Genomic DNA, 24,361 nt, shown 5'->3' on the forward strand with positions numbered 1-24,361 from the left:
AAAAAGGTGCTTCATGCTGGAAAACCCTCCAATGTGGCTGAATTACAACAATTCTGCAAAGATGAGTGGGCCAAAATTCCTCCACAGCGCTGTAAGAAACTCATTGCAAGTTATCACAAACTCTTGATTGCAGTTGTTGCTGCTAAGGGTGGCCCAACCAGTTATTAGGTTTAGGGGGCAATCACTTTTTCACACAGGGACATGTAGGTTTGGATTTTTTTTCTGCCTTAATAATAAAAAGTTTCATTTAAAAACTGCATTTTGTGTTCACTTGCGTTGTTGTTGACTAAAATAAAAAAAAAATTAATGATCTCAAACATTTAAGTGTGACAAACAAGCAAAAAATTAAGGAATCAGGACGGGGGCAACACTTTTTCACACCACTCTATGTTCATACATTTAAAAAACAGTAACTACCACAGCACGTGACGGAAATTATCAGAGGAGGACGTGACGTAGGTCTCACACATGCGCAGAACCGATTACGTTTTGCGGTACAGATCGAGTAATGGTATCCCTGGGATAAGCGGAAAGAAGATGGATGGCTCGGTCAGCACAATAGTGTGACGTTTCACGGTTTTCTGACCGTGTACCGTACACCGCGTGTGGGATCGTGTGCACTATTTTGTGCAGCATTGCTTACCAAAGCTAAATACAATGACGAATTTTTACATGGAATTTTTTTGGTCTTTTCTTAAAATATGTGCGCGACCCGACAACTCATGGAACTCATTGGACATGAACACTTGTCAGCCACATTAGAAATTAGGCCACTTTTTTGTCAGAAAAACTTTAAAAATGCTTGTGAATTTGTGAATTTCTCTTGGAGATGAATAAAGTAGCTATCTCTCTAAAGTATCTATCTTGTCAGACCCATAAATACTCCAGCTGCGTACTGTTTGTGGTCTATTGCATGATTTTTATTTCGATTAGTGCAAGCAAAACGTTTGCTCAGTGTGTACTAAACATAGAAGCAATGTACTCCTTACTTTTGTTTAAGAGTCTGTTAAAAACTACGAATAGTAAAATAAATATCTCACCGACATTTATGTTCAAAGCTTTTCACAGAGGAAACCAAGTGGAGAAGCTTGAGAAAACAAAACTTTATTTATGGTTATTGGTAAGTGGAAGAACCATAGTACATGCACATACAATGACGGTGCAGGAAGCCTTGTTTTGAACCACAACACCTACTGGAAGCAGCACTTGGATAAAGTAGTTGCAGAGTCAGACATTCAGCATAGTGAAGACCTTCATTCGTCCTGTTTCTGAGCATACATCCTCACTCAGAGCACACAAAGCAAACTGGCCTAGTGCCTTCATGGCTGCCTTTTATGAGGCGTCTGAGGGTTTTCCCTATGTCATTTATGATAGATACAAAAAAGAAGAGATGTGTGTAACAACAGCGCTGATTTGGATCATCTGTAAACAGAATGTGGTGTCGGGAGCGGCACCGTAATCCACAGCCAAACTCCTCCGTTCCCGAAGTAGCGTGGTTCAAATACACTACAGATTGAGTCCATTAACGTCTATTTACATCATTTATTAACTTGTTCACAATGTATTCACTCCTCTTATGTATATAATTGTGTAATATTCAAACAGTTACTTTTCAAAGAGTAAAAGGTCGAGAGCCTTGAAAAGTAAGTTGTCACCAACAATAACATGAGAAACAAAAAAGACAGGGAAAATGTACAACTACTGCACTGATATGTCTCAGATTTATGTAAAAATTACAAGTTGTGCAAAATAGTACATCTGACAAAGTCAATTATGAGCATATATACTGCATAACTACAATGTGATTATTTGGAAAGAAAATCAGAACATGACTTTGCAAAGAATATAGCTTGCCCTAACAACTGATCTATGTGCCTAAGTCTAAAACATTATACCATTATGTGTTTCATATAAGAACATCTTCACTGCACAGTTCAAATATATTACATTGTTGGATTATTTTATTTGATCCCCCATTCATTTTAAATATTAAAGAAAAAGGCAAAAAAAACCAAAACAAAACCATGGAAACAAAAAAAGAAAAAATACAAAGTGGCATTTGGCCACTGCAATATATATTTTAAATCTCTCCAGCAATATAAAAATCATCAATCGTACCGATGAATATATTGGAAGTTCCTATAAAAATGTTAATGACCATTGCTACTCGGAACAAAAAAAACATCAGTGCCACAAACTGCACCATGTGACTGACTTTCATTTCCATATTTGACCTCATAGACTAAACAACTAACTCATAAACACATGTTCAGGTTTCCATGACAGTCCCCTTCCTCTCTATTTGATGTAGAACCTTGACTAAACACATAAACACACCAGATATGTTGCTATCCGCTGGATCCTTTGGCTTGACGTGATGTAAGAGAGAACCACGTTATTGACTCAGTAAAGCTACAGTCTGAATAACGTGCTGACTCACATCTTTTTCTCCTTACCAACTAAACTATTCACATTTTTCCTATCAGCTATGCAGGCCTATACTATCAGGGATTGCCTATACTTTGCATCTAAACTTGCGATCACGACTAAATTCCCCTGACATTAAAACAAAACAAGAACCCAAAGGCATCGACTTGTGTCTGGAAAATCAACGTATTCTAACAGGGATTACAATAAATAAAACAATACACAAATAAAATACTTCTTCAACTGAAATATCGTTAAGATGGCGAAGTCATGATCCGGAAACAATGGACTTCAACGACTTAGCCATCTTTTACCGACCTATGCTGCTTTTACTTGGACGATCCTGCGCATTAAATGTCCACAAAAACGTAACTCTGACAATGTTCTCCAACATTTCCTGACTCCCAAACTGCATGAAAATGCAGCGCAGTTCAAAGAAAAACACTTTTTAGCACACAACTCAACATTGTTGCCCACAGAAAGGCATTCATTTCCCCCCGTTTGTTTTCCCCCAAATAAATAAAAACATGGAGATACATGCTTTTAAATAAACAAAACATGTTACATTATATCCCACAAGATTGGTGTACAACAATCTGATAAATATGTTCTCTGTGGTCTAATTGTACTCTAACGGTTGCTCTATTAGTACCATGGACAAAACCTCTACAGATGATAAACTACAGCATGTCTTTTAAATCCTGATAAATTAAAAACCCACAATATCAAAATACACAGCACAAAATATCTGAGGTATAAGATGAAAAATATCAGCTGTCATTTTCGTTTTATAGATTTTTCTCGCTTAGGAGATGCTCAAATGATGCTTAAATTGCATGTATTGCAATACCCAGGCCTCAGCAATGTCTCTCTTTTGAACTTGCACTTGCAGATCTCATTCTCTCACACACACACACACACACACACACACATACACACGAGCACACACTCACACGTTCTTCCTGTCCGTTTGCAAGGTTGAGATTTGATTGGACGCGCTGTTAATAGGGAGCAAAGCGGCTGTAGCCTCCTCGGTATATACTAGCCTGGAGAGAGGACAGCACAAGCCCCACGTCGTCGACATGGCTCCGAGTTTTGGCGTCCGACAGCGGGGCGAATGTATTCTGAAAAACATGTGCCGACAAACACCACGTGACATACACATACGCCAAACAGGAAATTGTAAAAAACATACTGACAGCCCAGTGACGTGCGGTCAGGGGAGATTAGATTTGATCATATTTTTGTAGATGGATACAACTGCGATGGGAAAAAAAAAGAATAACGACAATATAAGATAAATATTAATATTTATCAATTGAACTGGATTTTAAATGTATTTTTTGTGTGATTCATCACAGTTTTTCTAAAATTCTGCATAAAAATCTCTGAATTTGCACATTTCCTGATCCAATACAGGGCAGAACCATAAGATGAGGCGGCCGTGCACGCAGGCCCTGCCTAACGTCTGAGTTGGATCATGGCACGTCACCAATGATATACATGTTGCAGAAACATCTATTCTACACTATGACTTTCTACAGCCTGGTAAGCAAACAATAAAACACAGAGAATTGTCATATGCGGAGGCGCGGCAGTACTCCCCTCATCTTGAAGTCGTATGGGCATGCGTGAGCTGAAGGGTGCTTGTCACTGCCGTCCTTCCACAGCAGGACAGCAGAAGCAGCACCAGCTGGAGAGCGGCAAGTTAAATCCATCGGATATTTTTATGCTTTGTTGAATGAATGAATTAACTTGCCTGCCAAGATGGAGGATTTTATAGATATCTATAAGCTCATCAGAAGGTGATCAGACCTTTACAACAAAGCGTCAGAGCTTTTCCTGGACAAGGAGAGGGCGCACGTACAGTGGAATCTCGGTTAGCGTGTGCCCCAGTAAACGTGTTTTTCGGCTGTCGTAAAAAAATTCTGCCAAAATTTTGCCTCACTTTGCGTCAATTTACCGGTTAGCGTACAATACGTATACGCACAAGTCTTGTCATGTTATTAATACACTGCGTGAGTCCAACTGTGTTCTTAATGGATTTTTAATCACAAAACATCCTTTTAGCAGCTTGCTAATGCAGGAATTGAAAGTCAGCTCCGTGTGACGTCACCAGCGGTTGACTGTAGTTCTTTGCTAGCTAACACAGTTAGCCACAAGTCTAAAAAATGTGAACACAAAACATTTTATTAATAGTTTTCCAATTATAGTTTTACATGCATTAAAAGAATGAAAATGAAAAGGGGTAAATGAACATTTAAGGTTAACTTTACCTTGACTGAAGAAGTATTTGTTGCCAAAGACATGATGTGGCAGCAAGATCAACACGGACACCACCTTCGTGTTTTGCCGAAAGTTATATTTTCAATTCAGTAGTGTTTCTCGTCTTCTTTACCGAAATCCTGGCACTTCCAACTTTCTTTAGCACCATTTGGGTTAAAGTATTGAGGTGAGAAACACTACCGAACTCAAGAAATATCTCATGGCCAAACACAAAGTTGGTTTCTGTTTTGATCTCGTTGCGAGATAGTGTCTTTGTCAAAAATCTCGTCTTCAGTGACGGTAAAAGTAACTGTCAATGTTCATTTATCCATTTCATTCCTCATTTATATGCATTTAAAATGATTTTCTGCATGTAAAACTATAATTGGAAATCTATCATGATTTCCAGACTATAGCGCATAAGCCGCAGCCACTAAATTTAAAGAGGAAAAGCCCACGTCGTAACATGGGATATTTAACACACAGAAAGATGTTAAACAGAAAGATTTTTTTCAACTTTTGATTAAATAAGCTTTTTTCCAAACAGTGCCGAACAGTGCCTGTAACACAACGAGTTAAACAGTGCCTGTAACATGACTAGTTAAACAGTAGCCTACGAGAAAAGTCATTCATCGCCGTCTTCATCCTCCTCTTGGGAACTAAAACCACTAAAGTTGTCTTCTTCGGCGTCAGAATTGAACAGCCTACCAATTCCTTCGTCACACACTTTGTCTCTCTTTGTCACGCTCTCTCTTTCTATCACCTTTTTTTCAAGGCAAATTAGCCATTTAGCTTGAGCTGTTGTAGTCCAGCCTTTTGGTGATAGTGGATTTTTTGACACACTATAAACCTTGCAATCCTACCTCCACTCGATGTTTCCAGCATTACTGGTGAGCTCCAATGATGACGTGAGACATTTTTTTTCATCGGAGTTCAACATCTGCCGTGATCCAAGCAGTCCTAACATAAGCTGTAGTAATTCTACACTTGATCAAACTGACTTAACATTTGTCAGATCAAAATCGGCGCATGAGAATTCTAAATGTGATATTAGCATACACGTCACTACTTCCCGAAGCTGCCCTCTTAAGCATCATGGGAACTGTATTTTTTTTTTAGCCATAAATTAGCTGCACCACTGTACAGTATAAGCGGCAGGGTTCAAAGCATGAGAAAAAAGTAGTGGCTTATAAACCAGAAATTACGGTATAAAAGTGTGTTTTGTGTTCACATTTTTGGTTGTCCAGAATGGATTCATTGAATTTACATGATTTCTTCTGGGAAAAATGAATTGAGTTAGAGTACGTTTCCGTTAGAGTCAAAGCTTCTGGAATGGATTCATGATGCTAACCAAGGTTCCGTTGTACTTCATTATTTGAAAACCTTTTTTTTTAACAAAAGTGAATTATTGTTCTTTTGTTGTTTCTTTTTCTTCTTGTCTTGACCTTAAAAAAAATACTCAGAAGGAGTCAGTGCCTCATCAGCCATGAACGTCACCGCACGTCACTGGTACAAACATATTGTTAGCCCCGTAAGCCCAGCACCATGTACAGTTCCAACATGACATTACCGTTACGCCAGTGTAAAGCCATGGTGGATGAAAAGACCCATGACCGGAGCAATCGTCATGCAGCAAGGACAGGGAGACGCTTCATGCCAGGGGAACATGCCAACAGCTATGTGAAAGAAACCCAGTTGATATAATCATGACAAATTAGAGGGAGGGATGGATTAAAAAAAAAAAAAGTGTGAGTTGGAGATACAGTAGACCATGCTGAAGAATGGCTGCTAAATGGTTATTCAGAAAGGAGAGTAACAGCCTTTGCTAGGTTCCTTATATAAGTAAATACCGCAACAAAAGGCAAAACATGTTTTCCAAATGAAAAATACTGGAAATGGATACATTGTGCAGTTGCTCAGGGGTTTTCAAAGTCTAACATTGTTGGCCTCCCTCTAGGATCTCCCAAATAATTCACCAAACAACGTTTTACATTGTTTCCTTACACTTGTTGTCATATTGGTTTATCCACATGCTTCTCTGATGAGCACAGTTGTATTGTTGTCCATACGGCAACTGGGCAGCCTTCATCTGCTGATCTTTGCTGCCGTCTGGTCGGCATACATTTTTAATTTACGTTTTCTGTCCTATTTGACCCACGACCTCCCAAGAAGTACTCTGACGCTCCGTTAGAGGCATATTTTTATCTTCGCATCCCCAGGAGGGTTTGACATGTTTGTTTTTGTGGAGAAGACAAACAGGTGACACTTTTACGTCTTAAAATTATAACTAGTCTGTCCGGTAATGAGCAGATTTTTTATTTTTTTTGGTGAATGTTACAGTTTAAAATGCCTTGATGCGCTTTTGTGGCAAAAGTTGCGGTATTCTGAGATCAACAGTGGTGATTCTTGTTTGTAACTGAGAGACGATAAGAGACTGTCATCACACGTCCATGTCTCGGTCGACGTGAACATGGAAGCGAGGACGTGGGCGGGCGATGCAAGGACACATTTGAGTGGTTAGACTGCTGACGCGTGCGTTTGGGCGCTACGTAGGGACACATTATATTGGCAAAAATGACAATGATTGGCCAAAATTAGAGAAATTGCAAGGATTGGACAAAGTTGCGGGGTTGCAAAAGCACAATCGCAACATTGTGAAATCCTCGCGGGTCTGCTTAATGCCAACACAGCACATGAACACAACAGTGCAACACAACGGGACATACTTTGTATGTTATTATATTTTAATTTTTTTCCATTTTTACGGATTCAAAATGCACAAGCGTAGACAAGTATATAACTTATACACATGTAAGTTCTTCAGTAGTGGTTATGTTATAAATGTTTTATTTTCTGTCCTTTTAGGCTAACCAAACATCACAGACCAAAGCTGTCATTTTCTGGCTCAAGTAAACCCTCGTCCAGAATCACCCCTTTTTCCAGAAATGACCTTTGTGTTAATGTTTTTTTGTTTTTTTTTTCTTAAGTGCAAGTGTTGACCAGAGGATGAGAGTCAAAAAATGACTGAACTAAATTGACGTTGAATTGTTTTGGATAGAAAAAGCTTTTCAACAGACAGGAAACCAAATTCCAAGCAGTGGTACTTAGTTGTGCCGTGTTTGACTCGACAAAGAAAGGATAAAGTATACATTTGGAGACGGATTCTCCATATTGAAACCTGTCATGCTTCATTTATAACTGAACCTTCTTTCGACAGCTGATGTAATGCACAGCAACACAGGTGAGCAGTACAAAATTCAATATAACAGGCACGTATTTGGAAAACTACACAGAACATTTCACATTTATGCTTATTGTTGGGAATGAATTGCATTTAACTGACAGGTTACAACTTTGCATAATTTGATTTATCGCTGTTAAATTACATCATGTCTTCGTTTCCTTCCAGCTTGAGCAGGGGGATTGAAACAAACCATTAAAGACTCCTCCTTTCGGCTGACCATCTCTGAGTCAATTCATCCCTCTCTCACTCCCTCCCTTTGGCTGCGGCGCCACAGGAGATTTAATTATCAAAATGACTAATTATTTCATTACCAAGGAGTGCAGGGTGAGGTGGTATCCACCAAATTAGAAATATAATAACTAACATGGACTGGGCTGCCAAAGCGTGAGGACATTCATCACCTTTTACAGGCCGAATTAATGTGGCATTTGGACTGCCGTTAGCAGCACAGACAAATTCAATTAAGTTTAAGTGAGGAGATGTCGCTGCAGAAACGCTCATGCACAAAGCCTGAGAGGTTGGGTCACGGAAGGGGGGGGCTGAAGCACAATTATTGTGAAAAGCAGTCACACTCTACAGTATATGGACATACTGTATGGCAAAACTAAAGCCAGAGCAGTTATATTCATGAGATAAATACGTCAGGCAACACGGCACAGTTTCACTGTTTGCCGACCAAATTATAGTCTGATTCATTCCGTTCCGCTGCGAGTCTATAACTTCAGAGTGAACTGATTCTTGAACTACATTGAGTGGGGGAAATACAGTAGATCCACGCATTTCACAGGTGTCGAAATCTGCCAGCGAATGGTGGAAATTCGCCAATTGATACGCCCATAAAAATATCTATTTTTGACACACGGTTCGCTCCGACCCCTCCAAACCCGCCTACTAGCTTGACGTGTTTTTTCTCCTGACTTTGGATCAATATTTGCGATAAAAGTTACTGATGTATTTATTAGATTCAGCTCCAGACCTCGCTTTCGTCAGTTGCCATTGTTCACTAGCGAAGGACGCCAACAAGCTAAATGCTAAATGCACAATCAAAGTTAAAGAACGATGAACAGATGGAATCGGAATGCCAGTCATGGCACGCAATTGTGGTGCGTTCAAGGAGGCGCCGAGCAAAGTGAGAAAAAGCATCATCAGTGAAGCATAAAGTCATAAACATGTAAATATTGTAGGCTTTTTATACAATGGTATGCGTATGCTGTACATTTGACCTGTTTTATGGCTTATTTATTAATTATTACCAACTTAGGGTGAATGAGATGTATAATATTTGCTGTGGAAAAATGGCCCATTTTCAGAGAATTAAAAAAAAAAACACACACAATTTATTTTTGTACCAAAAATCCATGAATTTGCGGGACTGTGAATGGTGGATTGTCAATGTGTGAGGGTCCACTGTAATTATTTGATCCCCTGCTTTACAAATACATGAACAGTCCAGACATTTTATCCAGAATTTTTGATATCAACAACAAATCAAGACCTGCATGGTGACCTAGTGGTTAGCATGTTGGTCACACAGTCAGGAGAATCGGAAAGATCTGGGTTTGAATCTCCGTTGGGTATCTCTGTGTGGAGTTTGCATGTTCTCCCCGTGTGTGCGTGGGTTTTCTCCAGGTACTCCGCTTTCCTTCCACATTCCAAAAACATGCATGCTAGGTTAATTGGTGTTAAAATTGTTAACGTGAATGATTGTTTGTCGATATGTGCCCTGTGATTGGCTGGCGACCAGTCCAGGGTGTACCCTGCCTCTCGCCAGAAGTCAGCTGGGATAGGCTCCAGCATACCCCATGATCCTAAAGAGGATAAGCGGCATAGAGGATGGATGGAACAACAAATCAAGAAGAAAATAACATTAAATAGACATTATAGCCTAATTTGCATTTGATTGAGTGAATATTTGATTAACCAAAATGTGAATTCATATCCTACACACCTTTTATCTTGTCCTGAAGTTTGAAAGGCTTAAAGTTGGATTTAACATTCAAAGCCGTCGTATGAGTCGATGTGGTCCAACACTCAGTTTAAATCCGATATGAAATTGAAGAGGAGGAAGTAATCTACCTAACACGCATGTATACGTATGAAAATGATTATAGCATTCTGACAGACGTCCCACGGACGCTTCTAATCTAGCATGCACAAAAATGGATATATATCGGTAGGCCGATATTATCGGACATCTCTAGTATGTATGTATCTATCTATCCATCTTCCGTTTCCCTGTCATGAGGTAGTTCTAGCCTGTGGTTGTAGCACTTAGCTATTCCGAAAGAATTGTTGCTTGTCGGTGAGCTGAGTGATGATTGGTGCCCCCTACCTCGACCCCTGTCTCATTGTGAATCGCATCTCCACATCTGGTGACCGTCAACGTTGGTAAAAATGTCGACTGACATGTCGAGTGACAACAAGAGGCGATCCGGTGTACATGCGCCGACACCTCCGGCGATCGATGGGTTGGTGAACAAAAGTTTATCTTGGTGATTGTCAGGGGTGGACTGGACAAAAAATTCGGCCATCAACATTTTGGTTCAGACTGGCTACACCCCGCCACCCATTACGAGCCTCCTCGTTTATAAAAAAAAATGTCCAGTGTTGGAATTGAGCCTGCTCTTTCTGCCTTGACTTAACAGCGGACTTGGTTGATTTTGCATTTTTATTCTGTGCTGCGTGCACGTGTCACGGCAGTGATGCGCATCCCGCATATGGCCCCCTGCAAAAAATGGGCCCCGCGCCCCATGAATAATGGGGCTTGATGCACAGCGCTTCTTCTGTGTGTGGGGAGGGGCGGCTCTGACTGTGACAACACGCCCCCTCTGTTGTGCTGTGTCTGCGGAGGCATGTTCCCGGGCCAGTGGCCCGGAAAATTTAGTTACTGTAGTTACCAAGGCAAGGCGCAGAAATAAATAAGTAAATAAATAAATGGCTTATTGATCGGCCCGCCAGGAAAACTCCCAGTACTCGTAATGGCCAGTCCGCCCCTGGTGACTGTGGCCTCTGTGACCTTGGGATCATTAACAAGCTCCTCCTGTGTAATTCTGGGCCAGTCATTCACCTTTCTCAGAATTATCCTTACCACATAAATTGAGATCTTGCATGGACTGCCTGTTATTTCACTCAGTCAATCTGACTGCCATTTAGAGTTATTTAAAGCCACCCAAAGGTTTTGGACTGTCCATTTGTTTGTTAGGAAGTAAACTTACATAATCAGCAGGGGATCAAATAATTATTTCCTCCACTGTATATGTCAGTCGATGGGCAGAGACAGACAACTACTCTGATGTAATTCAGAATCCCTGGCAAAAAGGAGCCAAATCACCATGTTAATGCTGCCCTTTTCCCAGCCCACAAACTGTCCTTCACGGTTGTAACCAGGTGTGAGGTTTCAGAGGACCTGGCTACTAAGGCATTACGTCCCCAAAAAGCATTATGTGGTTTGCTAGCTATGCCAACTGGGACTTCTTTTGCGTACTTCTGTATCGCCCAGTTAGAGCAAGAAATACGCTCTAAACAGTTCGGAAGGCTCAAAGAGATCGGAAATAATTAGGCCAACGGCCAATATCAAACATGATATTTGACGTTTTAAACAAACATTCTTCAAACTCTGACCAAGTAAATCACATCCATACAAGTACATGATTGTATATTCTACTTTGCCAGAACAGAAAAAAGATCTACTGCTTAGGTGTTGATTTTGTATCATGAGCTATGATTGTATTACAGTCGTCCCTCGTTTATCACGGTTAATTGGTTGCAGACCCGACCAAGATAAGTGGATTCCTGCAAAGTATTAATAAATATTAATAAACTAAATATTTTCATATTTAGCTAATAGAAAACCTGTTTATGACTTTCTAAATATGTTTTTTAACATTATTAGAGCCCTGTACAAATGAAATTACACCCCTATAGAGTTGTCCTGCGCAATATCACGGTTTGATTATCGCTCCCTCGCTATATTGCGTTCTTTCACCAATTAATTAATTGATCACTGTTTTGTGGTTGAATACAGCCTATTATTAATAAAAACAAATAAAACATGCATATTTAAGCAAATTGTACTTATTCTTTGCCTAAATGAAGCATTTTCAAGCATAAAAATGAATGATCTAAAATACAAATACAAGGCAGAAGAAGCATTGTAATTGTGAATGTAGTGCGGTATTTTACATTGGCCACTAGGTGTCGCTGTTCGGTGAGACAGCCACAAGACTCCTCACTAAGGTTCCCTGAGAGAACGCATTTACTGTGACAGTTTTATTTACATCTTACACGGCTTACTGTATTTACCCTTATTCTGCCTACTAAATTGGGTAATACGACAAACAAAAAAGGAACTGCTAACGTGTGAGGCTATGTTATTTTATTTATGTCTAATATTTCTTATTTTCTCTGATTATAGCTACTATATTGGGTACTACAAATGTAAAGGTACTATAGGAGTGTTATTTCATGTCTTGGGGGCTGTAATAATGTTAGAAGATTGTAAAACAGGTTTTATATGCCCTAACTATGAAAATATTCAATTTCTTAATATCGAATCGTACTTTGCGGAAATTCCCTTGTTGCAGTTGTGTCTGCACCAATTAACCACAATAAATGAGGGATTACTGTAGTCATTTACACTCCTATTCTTCATTTACACCACATTGCACAGTCTACGGGATCACTGCAGGGACATAAGAGACTGCCACCGCTAGCATAGCAAGCTACTGAGCTAACTAGTATTTTTTTTTACCAAAAATAGGCCATATTCAACCACAAAACAGATATCATTTATTAATTAATTAATCTTTGAAAAACCATAATAGCGTGAGGGAGCGTTGTTCAAATCGCGATGTAGCGAGGGACGACTGCAATTGGGCCAATTACTTTAAAAAAGTAATTAGTTATAGTCATTAGTTACTTTCCCAAGAAAGCAATTGCAATACTAATGAAATTATTTCTTCATAAATGTAACTAGTTACCAGGAAGAAGTAATTACTGTTACTTTTTGAAAAACCTTCAAATTAGGGATGCTCTGCTGCCAATTGCAATACCGATCATCCATGAGTGAGATCGGCCAATGCTGACATTGATCACATAGACATACTGTACATTTTTCAATTTACTTATAATGAATGCTATTTGTCAGGGGCACCATTAGACAATTCCAAGGTAAATAAGTAATTATTAAAAAATAAACTTTTGGATGGATTGTCTTTTTTTGCCTTTATTTGTGTGAAACAATTTTTGTACTATTTGACACAAACCTCAATTTAATTTTGATGCATGTTTTGGAGCAATTCGAATACATGGGAAATAAACTGTTCAATAATTATTTTTTTGCTCAAGATAAAAAAAAATAACAGAATAAAATAATAAAAATAAATATCATCATGAATTAGATAATTAGAAATCTGTCCTGCTCAACTTAAAACAGAATATTCAGTGTTGAGGTTGCAGGGGTGTCCAACTTTCATCACTATGAGAGCTGTAAACTATTTGTGTTTTATTTAATGGCTGGCAACGTTTAAATTGTACACTACATTATTTACCAAGCACATCTCCACTCAAACAGGGCAGCCGTCATCTTTATGCTATTCTGTGCTAATTTGTCATTATATAAAAGGCATTAAGTCTCAATTCAACAGTTATAATAAAAAACTACTCAGTGTTGAAACAAATATTCTTTGACCCTTTGGTGAGCTACTCAAAATCACCTGACGACAGGAGACCCCTGCCTTAGCATCACCATCTTAAGGTTGGACACTGTGTGTTAATGCTCATGAAACAACCACACACAAATAGTGTTTTAAGAAGACACAATTATTATATTGACAACAAGAGAGTAAAGTTGTTCAGTGACACTTGAAAAAGTTAGTACGTACCCCAAGAACATGATATCCACTTACGGCGAAGAACGCGAGCCGCCAATGCAAAGTACAGCCAGTACGTGTAAACAAAGATGCACAAATAGTCTAACGGAGATAAGTAGACTACTGAACGTAAAACTAAAGGGACGCTCTGTGGCAGCGTTTTCAATCGAGGTTCGGGTACTGGCAGCAGAAAGCGGATATGACGATGTAGCATTAAGGGGCATTTTTCGCAAGGCTCTCCATGTTCGCATAAACGACGAGTTAGCAGTATGTGATGACACCACTACACTAGATGGCTTGATCGACTTGGCTATCCATTTGGATGACCGTCTGCGAGAGCGTGACCGAGAGCACGCGGAGGAGGAGAGATCTAGTTGGGCCCCGATCTTTACAAGACGCCGAGCGACGCCAATACCACACGAGGAGGATTACATGGAGCCAACTACCATAGCCACCGAGGTGCCCATGCAGTTGGGGGGCCGTCGCCTGTCTTCAGCTGAACACTCAAGCCGCCGCCGACTACATCTCTGCCTCTATTGTGGAGCGGCCGACCACCGCCTCACCCTTTACCCCACCAGACCAGCTCCTCGGCCGCAGTCTCCTCCGGACGTTGTAAGGAGAAGTGAGCCGACATCAATCCGGACCTCCCTCCGGGGATCAATCCCCCCTCTCGGCTTGTGAGTATGACGACAAGGGGCCGGCCATGAAGACAGCACAAGTGACTTAATTGAGACTTCAGGTTCCAGTGAATATCACTGGGATGGGCAAATGTATACCTATTTCGGCACTTTTTGATTCTGGAGTTGATGACAGTTTCCTTAATTTCCGAATTTGTTGAAAGAAACAACTTTGCTAAGATTGAACGTATGAGTCCCAAAGAGGTGCACTCGTTAGACGGGCGTTTACTAGCGGTGCTGTCGTTTCAGACTGAGCCCTTGGCTCTCCGGCTCTCGGGTAACTATCATGAAGTGATTTGATTCTTTATCATCCCATCTCAGTCTGCCCCAGTAGTATTAGCTCTTACCTGGCTTAGGTTACACAATCCATTGGTTGATTGGAAATGTATGAATATCAATAGTTGGAATAGCTACTGCTACTCCAGTTGCTTACGTTCTGTGGTACCCGAGAGCCCGATAGTAAAGGCGCCTGAGGAGCGTATTGACCTCACCAAGGTTCCAGCCGAATACCAGGACCTGGCTAAGGTATTTAGCAAGGATAGGGCCCAGAGCTTACCACCTCATCAGCCATATGACAATGCAATTAAAGTTATTTCTGATGCACTGTTACCCAGCGCCAGGCTCTTTAACGTTTCTGAGTCGGAACAGCAAGCACTCAAGGACTATATCACCTCTTTATTAGGACTTATTCGTCCTTCCTCTTTTCCTTTGGGGGCGGGGTTCTTCTTCATAGAAAACAAGTACAAATCGTTGAGACCGTGCATTGATTACTGGGGCCTAAATGAAATCACGGTCAAGAATAACTACTCTCTTCCTCTTATGGACTCAGCATTTTCCTCGCTTCACACCACCAAAATATTTACTAAGCTGGATCTATGCAATGCTTATCACCTCGTTCACATAAAGGAGGGAGATGAGTGGAAGAGCGCGTTTAATACCACATTCGGACATTTCGAATATTTAGTAATGCTTTTAGGTCTCACCAACGCTCCAGCATTTTTTCAAAATCTTGTAAACGGCGTTCTGAGGGACAGGTTAAACCAGTTTTGTTTCATTTATCTTGACGATATACTTATTCTTCAGATTCTCTGCAGAAGTATGTCCTTCAGCACGTTCTTCAGCGGCTTCTGGAGAACCGTCTTTTCGTTAAAGCAGAGAAATATGAATTTCACGTCACATTCCTGGGTTATATAATGGAGAAGGGCAGACTAAGAGCCGATCCCGCCAAAATAAGGGCGGTGGTCGAATGGCCTTCTCCCACATCAAGGAAGCACTTGCAGAGGTTCCTGGGGTTTGCAAATTTCTATAGGTTTGTTCGCAATTACAGCAGCAAGGCAGAACATGTGACGATGCTTACATCCACTAAGATTCCTTTTCTTAGGTCTCCAGAAGCCGAGGCAGCATTTTCTAGGCTCAAAGCACTATTTACCTCCACACCCGTGCTCACCCATCCTGATCCCTATTTGCAGTTTTTCGTGGAGGTGGACGCGTCGGATACAGGAGTGGGAGTGGTCCTATCCCAGCGATCACCAGTCAACCGGAAGCTCCACCCATGTGGATTCTTCTCGTGCCGCCTGACCACAGCTGAGGGTAACTATGATGTGGGGAATAGGGAGTTACTGGCCATCGTTCTTGCTCTGCGGGAGTGGAGACATTGGCTAGAGGGCCCATCACTGCCGTTTGTATTTGTAACGGACCATAAGAACCTGGTGTACATACGCACAGCCCAAAGACTGAACTCACAAGGTTCAACTTCTCCATTTTGTACAGAATATAAAACCCGACGCTCTCTCCAGACTGTTTGGCCCGGCTGAGGAGGAAGGACTCCCGATGATAATAGCTGTAGCCTGGGTCTTGGGGGCTCTCCGATCTCATCCTTTCTTCAGGGTATCACCCACAGTCCAACGGCCTGACAGAGCGGGCGAACCAGGACTTGGAGATCACCCTTCGTTGTGTTTGCCACCGGCACCCCCCTTGTGGACCTCCTACTTCCCTTGGGTGGAGTTTCTCCCACAACTCCCTCACCAACTTGGCTACAGGTACAGTATATCTCCCTTCAAAGCAACCTTGAGATATCAACCCCCTCTGTTTCCCTCTCAGGAAGCAGCAGTTACTGTGCCATCTGTCCACACGCCTCTACTGCGAGCTCACCGGCTGTGGAGGGAGACTAGAGCAGCGATATACCGGACTGCAGCATGCAATCGCCAGCTGGCCGACCGCCACCGGATTCTGGCTCCTGCATATCGGCCGGGCCAGGAGGTATAGCTCTCATCCTGTGACTTACCTTTGGCAGGAACCAGTAAAAAGTTGGTTCGTAGGACCATATATCATCAACTCCATCATCAATGCATCCCCCGTTAGACTCAAGCTGCAAACATCTTTGAAGGTTCATCCAGTTTTTCACGTCTCCCACCTGAAGCCTGTACCTTCCAGTCCGCTGTGCCCTGCGGCGGAGGCGGTGCCTCGGCCGCGCACGTTTGATGGTCTGGCCGCATATACGGTGAGAGCTATTTTAGACTCGAGGAGAAGGGCTAGGGGGGTGTAGTACCTGGTTGACTGGGAGGAATACGGACCAGAGGAACGCTCCTGGGTGGCCCGCTCCTGTATCCTCGACCCCACTCATTAGCGACCTCCACTCGCTCCATTCTGACAAACTAGGTAGGCCGCCGGGGGCGTCTTATAAGAGGGGGGATACTGTCATGACCTGGGGTGCTGCTCTGCTGCCCTCTGTATGCTATTTGTTGCAGCACACGTGCCGACCCATGTGGGAGGAACTCATGCACACGTGCAAATATTATCTCAATTATCAATTATCTGGAATTATCTCCTGGACTACTTAAACCCTGCTTTGTCTCCAACTTGCTGCCAGATTGTCTTCCCATGCATGCCTGATTCCTGCTGTCATTGTCTCGTTAATTCCTTGTACTCTTGCTTTCTGGTCGACCCTTCCTTGCCTTAGTTAAGTACCTGTATTCCCTGCTTGCTGGATTGCAGCAGTGGCTTTTTGTTTGCACTTTGCATTTTTGGATTCTAGTTTTTTCAGCAGTGTCTTTTGTTAGTCTTGTGTTTTTTGTTCCTACTATTTCCGTGTACGCAGTGTTCTTAGTCAGTCTTTTGTTGTATATTTTCCCACAGCTAGGCCCGGAGTTTATGTTGTACTTTTTACCTGTTGGCATTTTTGTTCTTGCTATATTTTTTGTGGACTTGTTAATACATTTTTGTTACACAGACGCTTGTCTCTCTGCATCTTGGGATCCTAATTATCGGCTACACGCCGCCCGTGACATTGTTGTGATTTTTGGAGTTTGGAGTGTCCGTTAATCCACCTTGAGAATGAGGAAGTGTCGTTCCCAGGATGAACAGACAGAGGTTTTTGTGAGGTGGAGATACATACAGGTGTTGAAATTGCACTGCTGTTGTAGGATAATACTGTTTTGTTAACTTGTTAGCTGAGTGAGTAAATATTAATTACAAGTAGATTTTAAAGAAGCTGTTTCATTGATTGATTTATTAACTAAGTGCCTTAATGTATCGATTAATCTATTGATTGAGTGAGTGATTACAAGTATCTCATAACAACTGTTTAAGTATGTCAAAGGTCAAACAGAAATAGTGCGAGCTCACAAATACAGTAGTGTACAATCAGTGAAGGCCAGCCGGGACCAGCAGCCAGATATGGGAACAAAAACATAGTCAGAGTAGGCCTTGCGACAGATGGGGAGAAGTATGTGCTGTTTGTGCAAGAAAAGTGTCAACAAGTCAGCGAACGCTCCGACTATCACCTGCTGGCGTCACACAAGCTTCATCAAAGAATCTGGGAGACAGTTATCTGAGGAGACACTGGGGCTAGTGTGTGAGTCTTCTTTCCTTCTTTAACTGGAGATGAACAAACACGTAAGGGGAGGTGAAATTGGCTTTAATTAATTTTCTAAAGTGGTACTTTTGACCTTTAGTAAGTCGAGGATAATTTCATCTACAACACTGTCGATGTGTTCAGGTCACAATTATGTTAGAAAAGAGAGTCAGACTCTGTGGGGACGCTACACTGTATTTCTGTCTGTCTTCATAACAGAGAGGTGTGGCTTGCCATGACGTGCATGCGTTAATTACTCACAAAATAACATAATTGATCAAATAAATGAATTACTACAGTTAACATGTTATTATTGACAGCCCATTACTGGTAACTTCTAACACTTATCTTTGTGGTGCTAATATCTATATGTAAGGTACATAAAAAAGGATACAATAAGTTAACATGGCTAAAAACAGTTTAAAATACATAAATATGCTTAAAGTAGTTAAAAGTGGTAATAATTCATAAAGATGTTGGATATGTAAAATTCAGTTGTTAAAAACAGACACCCCACTATTTTAAAAATATGTTTGTCTCTAAAATAATTCAAATCCCCATTGTTGGTGTTCAGGTGTAATACCGCAAGTCCACTAGGGGGTGCTGGTAGCGATAGTGGTATAGAGGAGGTATTAAAGCGACAGAGGAAGAATAAATCCTGCTGGTGAAGATACAACAACTCATTGTGGATTGTCTTCCTTATTCTATACCACAGGTTAGTAGAAAGTAGAAATAACTCACACAAACAGATGTAAAGAGTGGAGAATGTTGATAAAGTAAACAGCTACATGTAAAGTGGTACGTTATACAATGTATTGTTGAGCATTTAAGCACATGCTAAATGGCTAACGCTAACAGGCCTTGGTGCATGGTGAACAGCACTAAGCAGGCTAATTGAAATCTGTGAATTGACTGTGTTGATGATGTTATTGTGCTAAAGTTATGTTATATAAGTATACATTTTGTCCCTAAATTGTCACTTGATTGACATGTGAAGAAAATGCCTTAACATCAGAAATGCTGTTGTATAACTGTTTAATCAGTGTTCAAATGAAGGTTAAACTAATAATACTTGAAGTGTTATTTTTCTAAGAAGAATAAATCCTGCTGGTGAAGATACAACAACTCATTGTGGATTGTCTTCCTTATTCTATACCACAGGATTATAATTCCCACCCCTCTTCAGGCGGGAGGGGCAACATTTTGGGGGCTCGTCCAGGATGATTTCTGTGTCCTAGAGCGCAGTTAATCATCAATCCATTGAACCTGTCATCAGTACCTGGACAGACGCACCATCACCGTGATCCAAGATGTCAGCACTACGCGAGTTGCAGCGAGGCATTCAGAAGAAACTGCACCAGCTGATCAGCTCTTCAAACACCGACGTGCTCCACAAGTTGACGGCTTCCATCGAGGGAGAGGCGAGGGAGGACGCGCCAGGTGACGACGCAACCGAGGTAGAACTTTATGACTTCATTGTGGACTTTGTGAGAAGTGACCAGTTGGCAAGTCTAGAGGACCAAGGTATGTCACGGCTCCTGCTCTTCAACGACCTCCTTACGGAGCTTCAGCAGCCAACAGCCAGTGTGGAGGAGCAAGAGCTACAGGCGGAGGCTGTATTAGCAACAGGATCACCAGTTGTGCATGTTAGGGTGGATAAACAGCCATCCCTAAGTAGCCAGGCTTCTGATATTGTCAAGCTATCAGATGTAGCAGCTTTCTTACCAAGAAGGGAATTCAAAATTCACAGCGGACAAATATCTGATTCAGACTCTGATGTTAGTTATGGTGCCCTATGCAAACAGATCGATGAGGGGTTAGCCGAGAACTTTACTGAAAATGAGATCATCCGTGCTGTGTTAAGAATCATCAGACCAGGCACATTTAAAGATATGCTGTTGACAAAATATGACTTAACGGTAACTGAGCTGAAGCGGTTTCTCAGAACACATTTGAAAGACAAAAGTAATTCCGAGTTATTTCAGGAACTCAGTAATGCAAGACAACTTGACCGTGAAAGCCCACAACAATTTATGTACCGGTTGATGGGACTTAAGCAGCGTGTACTGTTTTCCGCACAGCACAACAGCTCAGGTTTTCAGTATGACGGAAGGCTAGTCCAAGGTGCATTTCTTCACTCTCTGTACCAAGGAATAAGCGAAAAATATACATATGTCAGGAGAGACTTAAAAGCGCTCATGAGTGACAACGAGGTGACTGATGACTATATCCTAGAGGTGATCACTAAGTCAGTTCATGAAGAAGTTGAGAGACAGACACGAATAGGTCAGACAACAAATAAAACCAAAGTAGTCACTGTTAATGCCACACATCAAGGGGAAAGAGAACAAGTAGCCCAGCCTGTCGCTGAAGTCCAAGCCACTGTTCTCCAGACCCAAGCTGAAGTCCAAGCACAGCGTACAGCCATACATGAACTGACAGCCAATGTGTCTGCTTTGGCAAAGACTCTAGAAAAGGCATTCACACAAGCAACAAAAACTCCAGAACCAGTACCGACAATGTCAGTGAATGCCACGCCACCACTCAAATCAACAAAGCTGCGGAAATGTCAAGTATGCACAACACAAGGACTTGATATTTGCAACCACTGCTTTAGGTGTGGCAAGGAGGGACACCGAGCCGTTGGTTGCCTGCTCAGAAGGAATCCAGCGGGAAACGGGGAGGGGTCACCGGGGAGGGACCACCAGTGACCACATCCAAGCCAGTGTCCCATAGCAAAGCAGTAAGTCACAAAGAAATGATTACAGCTGCACACCAATCACCTGCAAAGCAAAGAAAAAGACAAGGTAACCGAGTAGCACAACTGATTGGGAAAAGATGTATGCTTACTTGCTACCTGAATGGCGTAGAAACTGACATGTTGTTGGACAGTGGGGCCCAAGTAACCATACTAACCAAGTCATGGCTCCAAAGACATCTCCCTAACATTGAGATCCTGTCCCTGGAAGACCTTCTGCCAGATGATCCACTCAAAGTAACAGCAGCTAATGGGACAAATGTACCTTTTGAGGGGTGGGCTGAAATACTAGTTGAGATTAAGAGCCCCACACATGGTCAAGTTGCTATACAGGTACCTGTCCTCATTACTCAGGACTGCGTTAGTGGACTGCTGTTGGGATTTAATGTTATAGAAGAGATCATCTTAGAGAGTCTTGAAAAGCCAGGCAGTGTCAGTTTGAGTGATTTGCTTGCTGAAGCGTTAAAGCTACAGAAGCACACGGCTGAGACAATTGTATATGTCATACGTGACAATTCAATTGAAGAGAGCATTGTGAATGACACACTCAAAGTTGGAAAAAAAGGTCTTACTATTCACAGTGGCCAAGTTTGTGAGATTAGGTGTCATGTCAAGTCAAGACCACAAGGTGACACCGTTTTATTTGAACCTACCTTAAAACCAGACTTACCAGAGGGATTGCAGTTGTTTCCTGCTTTAGTTAATGCACCCAAAGGCTCATCCAGAGCAGTTAAAGTCCCAGTCTGTAATCAGAGTAAACATGATATTTTTCTACCAACTCGCACCATCTTAGGTCACATTGAAGAGACGACTGAGTGTAGACCTGTGAAGTTGGATCATTTTCAGCAGCCTAGAAAGTCCGATAGAGACACACTAATGTGTATGGCACAGGTCGACCAGACTAACAGGGAAGGAGTGTCAAAGGCCTCTGAAAAGTGGCATCCCCCTGTTAACCTAGACCATTTAGATGCTGAACAGCAGAAGGTAGTGCGTGAGATGCTCTTTGAGGAATCCGATGTATTTGCCAAAGAGGAAGGAGACATAGGTTGTATACCAAACTTGCAGTTAAAAATCTGTGTAGTTGACAACAACCCAGTCCAGAAGTGCTACAACTCGATCCCTAAACCTCTCTACAAAGAAGTCAAAGACTATGTGCAAAATCTTTTGGACCGAGGGTGGATCCGCAAATCAGTCTCATCCTATTCCTCCCCAGTGGTATGCGTGAGGAAGAAAGACCAAAGTTTACGCCTGTGTGTGGACTTCCGAGGACTCAACAAAAAGACTGTTGCAGATCGCCACCCACTACCAAGAATACAGGACTTGCTTGACAGTTTGGGTGGCAACTCATGGTTCTCCATTCTAGATCAAGGAAGCGCATACCACCAAGGATTTGTAAGTGAAGAATCCAGGCACTTCACAGCCTTCAGCACACCGTGGGGGCTGTATGAATGGATAAGAATACCGTTTGGACTCACAAATGCACCGGCAGCATTTCAGAGGTGTATTGAGGGTGTGCTTGAGGGTATTCGCGATGAGTGCTGCGCTCCTTATCTTGACGATGTGCTATGCTATTCCAAGACATTTGAGGACCATGTAAACCACCTAAGACTTGTTCTAAGCCGCATCCGAGACCATGGAATCAAGCTGAGACCCACCAAGTGTGAACTCTTCAAACGTGAGGTTCGTTATCTTGGACGCCTGGTGTCTGGAGAAGGAGTAAAAATGGACCCACAGGACTTGGACGCTGTCTTGGCACTCGGGGACAAAAAGCCTCAGACTGTTGGAGATGTGAAGTCACTGTTAGGCTTCCTGGGCTACTATCGCTCCTTCATCCAAGACTTTTCCCGTGTGGCCAAACCGTTATTTGAACTGTTACAAAAACCAGAAACAGACCGTATTACTAGTCGAAACAAGACAGTCAAAGGTGGACAAAAGAAGGCAGATAAAGGACAGTTACCATCAACAACACCTATCACATGGACTGATGAGCACAAGAGGGTGGTGACTACGCTCATAGACATTCTGACAAATCCCCCTGTACTGGCTTACCCAAACTTTGACTTACCATTCATTCTCCACACTGATGCATCCAATGAAGGGTTAGGTGCAGTGTTATATCAACGACAGAACAACAAGCTACGTGTTATTGGGTATGGGTCTAGAACATTAACACCAGCCGAGCGAAATTACCATCTTCACTCTGGCAAACTCGAGTTCTTGGCGTTAAAGTGGGCCATATGTGATAAATTTAGAGATTACTTATACTATGCACCCACATTTACCGTATACACAGACAACAACCCACTGACGTACATTCTCAGCACTGCCAGGCTGAACGCAGTTGGTCATAGATGGGTGGGAGAATTGGCCGATTTTCATTTTGACATTAAGTACAGACCAGGTAGACTCAATACGGACGCAGACACGTTATCACGTTACCCCTTAAGATTACAGGACTGTATGAGGGACCACACAGACAGCATCCCAGCTGAAGTTGTATCTGCTGTTTGGCAAGGCAGCAAAGCTGTTCAAGAAGACAATGTACCCTGGGCTGCAGCACTACAATTGGATGAGACCCGTAAGGATGACGGACCACCGCAGAATGTGCACAGCGTCAAGCAAGCAGACATACAAACAGCGCAACAAGAAGACAAGGTCATTCAGGAAGTTGCTTCATTGAGAATGAGGAACTGGACCCCGAATGACAAAGACAAACGAAACATGACCAAAGAGACAAAAAGGCTATTGTACGAATGGACAAAGTTAGAGGTGGAAGATGGGATTCTATACAGGAGGACTGACAGACACAAACAGCTTGTCGTCCCAGAGAAGTTAAAACCTTTAATCCTGAAGACACTGCACAATGATCTGGCACACATTGGAGCAGAAAAAGTTACCCATCTCGCCAGAGAAAGGTTTTATTGGCCAAATATGCAGCGGGAGATTGAAGATTACGTTAATAAGAAATGCTCCTGTATCAAACAGAAACGTCCCAATCTGCCCCAAAGAGCTCCAATGGGCCACATTTCCACAAGCAGCCCTTTTGAACTTCTGTCCATAGACTATCTCCACTTAGAGCAAAGCCAAGGCTATGAGTACATACTTGTGCTTGTAGATCATTTTACAAGATTTGCTCAAGCTTACCCAACACGGAATAAATCTGGGAAAACCGCAGCTGACAAGATTTTCCACGACTTTATCCCTCGCTTTGGTTACCCTGATAAGATTCATCACGACCAGGGCAAGGAATTTGAGAACAGTTTATTC

The 24,361-nt window shown here is 42.0% G+C and overlaps 1 protein-coding gene across 10 annotated transcripts in view; it reads right to left on the bottom strand.

Moving 5' to 3' along the window:
• Positions 1–1,083: 1,083 nt before the first annotated feature.
• The window catches only part of rbfox1 (RNA binding fox-1 homolog 1), a 264,175-nt gene continuing 240,897 nt past the window's right edge, over positions 1,084–24,361 (bottom strand). For 7 of the 10 annotated variants that reach the window (XM_054759808.1, XM_054759809.1, XM_054759805.1 and 4 more), the window contains one exon: positions 1,084–3,551. In XM_054759808.1, coding sequence (XP_054615783.1) covers positions 3,429–3,551 — 123 coding nt within the window. In that variant the 3' untranslated portion in view covers positions 1,084–3,428. Of the gene's footprint in view, positions 3,552–6,262; positions 6,369–24,361 lie in introns of all 10 variants that reach the window. The other 3 variants (XR_008566765.1, XR_008566764.1, XM_054759811.1) reach the window with 2 other exon arrangements.

This window comes from Dunckerocampus dactyliophorus, chromosome 18 (assembly GCF_027744805.1).
Source record: "Dunckerocampus dactyliophorus isolate RoL2022-P2 chromosome 18, RoL_Ddac_1.1, whole genome shotgun sequence".
NCBI classification, from domain to species: domain Eukaryota; kingdom Metazoa; phylum Chordata; class Actinopteri; order Syngnathiformes; family Syngnathidae; genus Dunckerocampus; species Dunckerocampus dactyliophorus.